This window comes from Oryx dammah, unplaced genomic scaffold (assembly GCF_014754425.2).
Source record: "Oryx dammah isolate SB20612 unplaced genomic scaffold, SCBI_Odam_1.1 HiC_scaffold_3, whole genome shotgun sequence".
In the NCBI taxonomy this organism is placed as follows: domain Eukaryota; kingdom Metazoa; phylum Chordata; class Mammalia; order Artiodactyla; family Bovidae; genus Oryx; species Oryx dammah.
The window spans coordinates 58,365,833-58,374,679 of record NW_024070187.1 but is presented as its reverse complement, the minus strand read 5'-3'; the positions used below and the strand labels follow the sequence as shown (position 1 = coordinate 58,374,679).

Genomic DNA, 8,847 nt, shown 5'->3' with positions numbered 1-8,847 from the left:
CCCCCCCCCCGCCCATTTCTAGGCTGTTTTGAATTTTAAGGAGCGAATCAGCTTGCTTCTAAATAACCATTCCTTCTGTAGTTAATTAGGTTTACACTTCCTCTACTATACTGAAATCAGTTTCTACTCCTTGGTCCACTGTCCAGCTTCCATTCTCTGGCTCCACAGATTTATACCTTCAGAAATATGTCATTTCAGTGGAGTTCTGTTGAGGCGGCAGCTAGTACTAAAGCATTTGTGGTATCCATTGTGTTAAATCAAAGTCCAGGCAGCATAATTTGTAATAGATAAAAGTGGTAAACTATCCACACAGCTAATAGGGTAACCAATATGTAAAATATGGTAGCCCAACTCAATGACTTATTTATAGCTATTTAAAATAATTACACAAAGAAATTTTTTTAATTTTGGCTTCACCCATGTGGCTTGTAGTATCTTCGTTCTGCAACCAAGGACTGAACTCAGGCCCCAAAAGTGAAAGCACCACATCCTAATCACTGGATTGCCAAGGAATTTTTTAAAAACTGTGATTATCAGTTTTAAAGTCAAACACTGACAATCATAGAGCATTAACCTGTGTAAAACCATACAGCAAGGAGAGAATATCCCCAAATACTTAATTCTAGGATGCAGGGTTTAAACTTTTTGGAGTCTAAAATAAGAAATATGTATATAGAAAACCCAAGTTCTCAGACAAATTTCTTATCATTTCCAGGCAAGTCAAGACCTCATTTTTTTGTATCTAATTGGAAGTGAAGAGCAATAGGATTTTAAGACCAAATTAAGTATTATGATGAAGGCCAGACCCAAATAGAGTTAATGAATAAAGAAAAGGTGCGAACTATTCAGGAAGCAGCATTTTGTAAATGTAATAGGAAATGGAGTAGGAAAAGGAAATAAAAGTATGAATAATTTTATAAAAAGGGATAGTGTCAAAAACCCTCTAGACCTATAGAAAGGAATAAACAGCGTAAGGAGGTAACCTTGGGAAGAGCAGCTTACTCAAGAACCAGTGAAGAGAGTATCACCACCCTACTGAATTGAGCTGAAAGGGCTGGGGCTAGAATGTAACTTGAACAGATTAAAGATTACCATTTAGGGCCAAGGTCTTTGCCTAAACTTCCTACATATGTCTTCCCACACAGGCATTCTTTTCCCTTCCTACCCTCCCTTCCAGAGGTTCACAACCTTGATCTTTTACTACATCTTGCCTTTCTTTCATCAACTCTCCCCATCTCTTCATCTTTTAATAAATACCCCAATCTAGCTATCAGTTTGCCTTTCAGTTTACTTTTGAATCTTACCTCTACCTCATTTCCAAAGCAGTTTCAGTGAGTAAATCCTTACCTGTACATTCCCTGCCCCTAAAATCACACTACTTTCTCAATGCTTTTGTGCATTCAACAGCCCTCCCTCAATATAAATTCCATTACTAAATGAAGATAAAGATTAGGGATATAGAGAGTAAAGAGATACTAGTTATAACTGATGCTACAGAAATATAATTAACTTACTGTTTGTTATAAATAAGACCTAGAGTTAAAAGAGGAGTAAGCATATTGTTTAGTCACCTGGAGGTAATTAACTTAAAAGAAAAAATCCTAAGCAGAGGAATTTAGAAGCTATTGTCTATATGGACTAGTAGTAGAGGTAGGAAAAGGATCATACATTATACACTGAGGATTCTCTGCTACTACAAATTTTCAAAAATACCTCTTTCTTATTTGAAAAAAAATTTTAATGGAGAAAATCAACCCTCTAATAATCACCTCAGCAGATGATTCTCCTGAATGTTTATTAAAACTTTGCCCTTTAATTTTACCTCCAGGTTATACATGACATCTTAAGGTTAAACCAAGAGAAACTACCTCTTCTCACATACACAGAAATATGACATTATGAAATTAAGAACTAAAGTTATCTGTAATGGAATACAATGACTTTTAGGGCCAATTAAACTTTGCTATTTAGATCATCATTTTCTATGGGTCCCATAAACCAAAAACAATGGTATTTATTCTATTCTTCTAAATATCAGAAAAGTATTTTGTGCATGTAAAGCAAATTTAGTAGGATACTCTACTCTACAGTTGAACCTAGTTCATCAAAACATGCTATTCAATTCTCACCACGAGAACTGGTTTGTATATACTTTCCTTGAAGACCTCTCACCTGAACTCTTTTTCCTTTTCATTCATGCTTGCAAATGATCCCTCCACATTTCCTATTTTTAAAGAAAACAAGAATAACATTTCAGGTCTCAAAGACCTACCAGGTTTTAGTAGGCAAATGTAAATAACAGTATTAGGGGATTTCCCCCCAAAATAACCTATGACTAGTTTCCCTGATAGCTCAGTTGGTAAAGAATCTGCTTGCAATGCCGGAGATCCTGGTTTGATACCTGGGTTGGGAAGATCTGCGGGAAAAAGGATAGGCTACCCACTCCAGTATTCTTGGGCTTCCTTTGTGGCTCAGCTGGTAAAGAATCCACCTGTAGTGTGGGAGACCTGGGTTCAATCCCTGGGTTGGGAAGATCCTTTGGGAAAGGGAAAGGCTACCCACTCCAGTATTCTGGCCTGGAGAATTCCATGCACTGTCCATGGGGTCACAAAGAGTTGGACATGACTGAGCGACTTTCACTTTCACTGGGTATCCTACTTACTTTTGATCTATTTCTAAAAAGGAGACTGACAGGTCTCCCTGTCCTTAAAATTCTGCAATCCTACGAATATGGCTAGGAGACACCAATGGTATGTCATTAATCCTATTCCTCAGGATTAACCACTATAATACAAATAATGAACATATAGAGCAAAGGAATATACAGTTCACATATTAAAAATGGAGCCAAGGATTAAATACAATAATCAGAACGTTAGCTATGTAAAACAAAAGGCACTATCTGTTGCCCTTAAATAAAAATTAGGTATATTCTCTATATACTGTAAGGAAGAAACAAAGTACTAAGTATATTAACTCAGCAAGAAATAAAAAATACTTGGGTTTCTGAAATTTTGCCCAGTTTTTTAGTGTTTACCCTGTTTTATCTGTGTTCTCGAAAAAAGATTCTACAACCATCAAGTATCGTTAACTGATTTTAAAACAGCTTGGCCTTCTTGACTTTGGTCAATATCCTATCAAAAAGTAATTTACTATAATAGATAAGTAAAATTATAATGTTGTGCTTTAATGTATTTTTACTGAAATTAAATGATGGGAAATGAATTTTACAACATAAATATCTGAGTAGACGGTATATTACTACAGGACATACTCTCAGAAAATTTTAGAGAATTCATGTTAATTCTTTGATGAATGAAACAAAGCACATACCAAGTGTTTACCATCCTTTAGATTTGACCATCCTGTTCTAGGGAATATCATGAGTGGTCTTGAATTCCATTTGTCTTCCTTGACTACATAAAGATATAGCTTGCACCATCCTTAGCCCTTCATCCTGCTACTCCAGTGAGAAGCAATTCCATCTCCAGGCTATAGTAACTCATAGGCCTGCTGAAAGCTGGTTATAAATGTCCTAGAGACACAAAGTAACAATCAGTTTGTCATCTGAAATAATTAATACAAATCCTAACAATATAGCCTCTTCTAATGATGAGTATCAAGAGGCAGGAGTAATCCACAAACAGAATAACCCACTTCTGAAACAATTCAGTCCTTTCCATTGTAACAGGCACCCGTTTCAGAAAGATTTTTGTGCTTATATGAAAATTAAAATTACTACTTTCAGTATCAACTACCTCTAGATTATTCTAAATTTCTGAATCAGAATCTAGCCAAATAATGTTATATTTTCAAATAAATTAATCAATTAACTCCAATTCACTTTTAATCAATTGAAATTAACTCCAATTCAAAGGACAAATATAATTTACTGCACTATCAACATACACTCATTACTATAAAGCTGTCTAGTAAAACTATCCACCTGGTTCCTTTTCTTATTTAAAGTAATGTGGAGGCTTAATTGCCTGTCCATTGCTGAGTACCCAGAAAGAAGATATAAACCATTTTCAGGGGAAAACACACATGCATTTATTTTTAAGAATTCCCAGTAAAGGGGGAAAAAAATTCAACATCTTTAAAAATGTGTTTATTTTTTTAAAAAATCAGTTGTGTACAAAAGTGTTTCGTAGTTTTTAATTCTCAAGACAAATACCCAGCCCTCCACCCCCAGCCCACCCTGCTTCAATGGTCTTTCTGGTAACCCACCCATTATCCCCTTACAGGAAGTTAACGGCTCAGAATAGATCCTCCTATAGAATTTATCATCACTAACAGATTGTTTAGAATAGAGATCTAGAGAAGCTAACAAGCAAGATTCTTTCTTGGTGAGGTTAATGAGTATCCCTATAATGGCAGTAGACTTCCAGCAGACACCACAACAAAGCACCATCAATTGCTGAAAGCTAAAAAATAGATATTATTTTCAATAGTATTCCATTTTCTATTGGAAAAGTCTTTAAATTACATTAAATAAGTCTCTTTCCCCCCAAAGAAATAGTCTAGCTTTTATTACGATGCCTGTAAAAAGTAGGTAACAGCAAGCACACAAGGATCATTTTAACAGCACAGTGCAAATGATTTTTGAATCCATTCACCCGCAGGACCAAACTGATAAACTGTGCCACATTTGATTATATACAGCAGCATTGAATATATACATATACATATATATTCAATGCCTGGTTGGAATAACCAAGCAAAAGGTGACACATTCACAACTTAACATTTAGGTGATGATCACAGGTTTATGAGGGTAGATCAGTCCAACAGAACAGTAACAGAACAAATGGGACAAGTGAGATACTGACATTTCCCTAGCCCTATGCCACAAGATTTTTGACCCATATTGCAACAGTGCAAATAGAACATGTGACATAGTATGCAGACAAGGCAGAAAAGTCATACTTTAAGAAAAGGCTATTTATCAGTAAATATTTCAAGTTAACTTCTTCCCCAGTGATAGTAAACAGCTGATTTGAGCATTTATTTTTAACTAGTACTAAAAGAATGGAAATGCAAATTTTCAAAATCAATGGTTTGTACAAGAAAAAAAGTGATTCATACATTATTTTGTAAAAATCCATGAAATAAAGTTAACTGTAAACATCTTCCTCTTTCCTATCCAAACACTGTTTCCATCTATGTACAAGAAAGTATACATGGCTCCAACTGTCCCATGCCCAAATATATCTCTAAAACAAAAACAAAACAAACAAAGCTTCTGTTTCCTGTGTTACTAACAAGGATTGTGGACACATTATTACACCCCTATTGCAGAGTTTTAAAAGCTCCAATCAGGCATACACTTAGAGCTAAGAACTGCTTTTTCACACTGATAAACTTGTTAAGCAGCAGTAACACAACATGCTGCATTCTGTACTGCATAAATAAGCAATATGTACTTTATCTGCCAATTCTTTCTCATACTTTAAAATTATTTTGCATAGTTTTATGCACTATCAGCAATCACAAATGTGAAACACTTCCCCCAAAAAAGAAAAAAAAAAAACAAACAGCTTTTCATTTCACAGAAAATGCTTCTCAAAAGCAAAATGGTCAGAATATAAACACACATACATATACTCGAATGCATTATGTGTTTATGTAAAATCACAGCCACAATTCCAAACATTTGGGAGAGCCAGCATGGAGCATCTATCTAATTTAGTACCAAGTTCCTCAAATATTTATATACCTTACCGTATACTTATCTGGATCACAAACTGCTACTTATTCATTCAGTCTGTACTGAAATACTAACACAACTAATTATTTGTTCTTTTAAAAGTCAGACACACACTCAGGAAATAGACCTGATCATCACAGAAGACTATTTGAGTATCAGTGACTTGTAGCAAACTGTCTGCCCAGATGGGATAAAACTACACATACATTTAACTATAATTTTTGAAGCCTTTACAACTAACAAATCACAAACCACTGAGAATTATAAAAATAATTTCCAACAGGGTATACTTTCCCTAGACCTGCACTTTTACTGTTCTTTTTCTAAACATACATAAGACAAGAGAAAAAAGCAACTGCCTTTATTTTTATGTTTGGGGAAATAAATCTACCTGTAGAAAATAGGAAAAAAACAAAAACCCCATAAGAAGGTGATAGTGGGAAATGTACCAGAAAACAGATAATCACATTAAATGTAAATGAGGTAAATTTTTGAAATGAAGATCCATTATGGAGAACCTCTCATACCAAATATTGTAGTTTTCCATTTCCTGGTCACTGGGGATGTTGAATTGCAGTTAGATGAGTATACCCTAAGAGGCTAATGTGCATAAAAGTCATAGGCAAGTTACAGCTGCCGCCAAGAGCAAAGTATACAATGCTTGATCCTTAGTAACTTCTGAGTTCTCTCTCATTTGTCAAACCACAGGACAATTAAATATACCCTGATAATACAGGCAAATAGTAAACTGGGTAGAGGTGTTTGATATTTAAAATAATGCAAATATTACTAACATTACCAAGCCACCCTCCACTAAAAAAAAAAAAATTAATTCTAAACAACGATGGAACAAAAACTGTCCACATTTTCAGACAATTCCAACCTTACCTCAAAATATAAAGAAAAGTACATGGTTTTAGCTATTTAAAATAAATAAAGAAAATCTTGTTTCCTTTGGCATCTTTAGAAAGTAACTAAATTACAATTAAAGAAGGTGATTGTATAAAGAAATTTATACTTAGGCAAACAAAGGGGAAAAAACAGCAACTTGTGTTTAGTATGCAATAAAATCAACTACAAGAGTTTTACTACTGATTAGGAAAGCCTTACAAGTTTCTGGAAGAACCTTCACATCTTAACATTACAATATATTTAATGGTTCTTTTTATTGCTTCTAAGATTATTGAGAAGTCAAATGAAATTATGCTGAATTTACTGTTCAAAACTATTTTCCATACACTTAACCATTATAATTTAGGATAAATAACACTTGAAGAAAGCAAAAACCTTTTATAATGACTTTCCATATACAGCCTTACTTTAATTCATTCAGATTTCATTACATTTTTGTTATTTTTGCATTGGTCCTGAATATTTAATAAGAACTGTGTTTCTATGTATAGAACTGCCTACACAAATCCATTTCACCCTTCATAAAATGTTCACATTAGTGTTAGAGCTTGCAAAACTAATAATTTTCAAACTTTAAACTTAGAGTGAAGTGTAACTTTAATACGTATAGAAAGTCTGACTATGTACAAGAGAAGGTAAAGTTTTCAATTCTCATATTATCAGAAACATCATAAAGAAAGCTAGATTTATAACACACTTCTATTCCTATGTGCATCTGAAGTATGTACAGTAAAACACCAACACAGCTTTCATGTGTTAATAGGGGGAAGTGCAAGCAATCTCTATAAAGCCAAAAATCAGGCTAAAAAACCTGCAAACAGTTGATTTCATCCTTGCAAGTTCTCAAAGAAAAATTCCATCAGTTTAAAAATCGAAAGACGTTAAATTCACTGAAAAATTAAGCTGGGTTCTTTTCATTTAATCTGGGAATACTGCAACATCAAGTATTTACTGTTTTTACAAAAAAAAAAAAAAAAGAAAAGAAAATTGGCAGCTCCATTTTTACAGTATTATTTACTTATATAGGAAAGTTTTAAGAGTGGAGAATTGTGACAAAACATTCCAAATGGATGACCTAAAATGGAGCAAGGCATACTGTCCTTCAGCACATTTCCCCACCAAATATAAAGAAATTTAATATTAGAATATTAGCTGTGTGTGGAAAGAGGGGAAAAACAGATATGTTGTCCCAGTCTGTTGATAAGGACAAAAAAGGCTCTGACTAGGTCACCATCTTCATTTCTGGATAAATCTCGTATTGAAGAATTCTCAAATGCTTAAAATGGTGGTCTTTTCAGCTACCCATCCTAAGAAGTCAAGTACAAGCATGCAAGTAAATTCACAGGCACAGAGGATCCATGTTAAAAACAGTTAAGGTAGCTGTGATGCAACACCAACAATTTGAATGGCCCTGATACACTCAAAATATTATCTTAATTATTCAACGAAATCCTGAAGCAAACTCTTGCTAGTCTTGGTATACTGCTAAACACTAAAGTAGCATGTTTTTTCCATGGTTTTAGCTTAGCTCAAAAGAATTTTTACACTATTAAGTAAGAAAAAAATTAAAGTATTTCCCCTTTTTAAATTTACACAGACGTTTAATTAGCTTTATTTACAGAGCAGGGATTTTTTTCAGTCTCCAATGGTGCCTAGATAACATCATTAGGCAAGAATGCCAGTTTAAAAGAAATCTATGCAGAATCCTAAAAATAACAGATGTTGATGCTCCTCCAAGAAGGGGCAAGCTTGACTATATCAGCATCTCTCTTTATGTTTCAGTTACTCAGAAGCAATTCTGTTGCAGTCTCTACATCCCATGATTTTGAAGACAAGGCCACTATTACCGCATTCTGTAGAAAAGAAAAGGGGACAAAATAAAATCTCAAGGAAATATTTTTAAAATACTGTATCACTCACTGTCTTTATATAAAGAAACCACACCTTCTTTTTTCATTTTTAAGTTACCTTGCACTTGTAGTGCATTAAAAACTCTAAAACCAATGGCTAGAGCTTCTTTGGTGGCTCAGAAGTAAAGAACCCACCTGCCAATGCAGAAGACACAGGTTTGATTCCTGGTTGGGGAAGATCCCACATGCAGTGAAGCAACTGAGCCCACGTGCCACCACTACTGAACCTGTGCTCTACAACCCAGGAGTCACAACGACATGTGGCGCAACAAGAGAAGCCATCACAATAAGCAGCCTGCATGCCACAACTAGAGA

The 8,847-nt window shown here is 34.5% G+C and overlaps 1 protein-coding gene across 4 annotated transcripts in view; it reads right to left on the bottom strand.

Annotated features, from left to right (window-relative positions):
* Positions 1 to 4,096: 4,096 nt before the first annotated feature.
* The window catches only part of UBE2K (ubiquitin conjugating enzyme E2 K), a 74,585-nt gene continuing 69,834 nt past the window's right edge, over positions 4,097 to 8,847 (bottom strand). For all 4 annotated transcript variants that reach the window (XM_040238044.1, XM_040238045.1, XM_040238047.1 and 1 more), the window contains one exon: positions 4,097 to 8,475. In XM_040238044.1, coding sequence (XP_040093978.1) covers positions 8,401 to 8,475 — 75 coding nt within the window. In that variant the 3' untranslated portion in view covers positions 4,097 to 8,400. The remainder of the gene's footprint in view (positions 8,476 to 8,847) is intronic.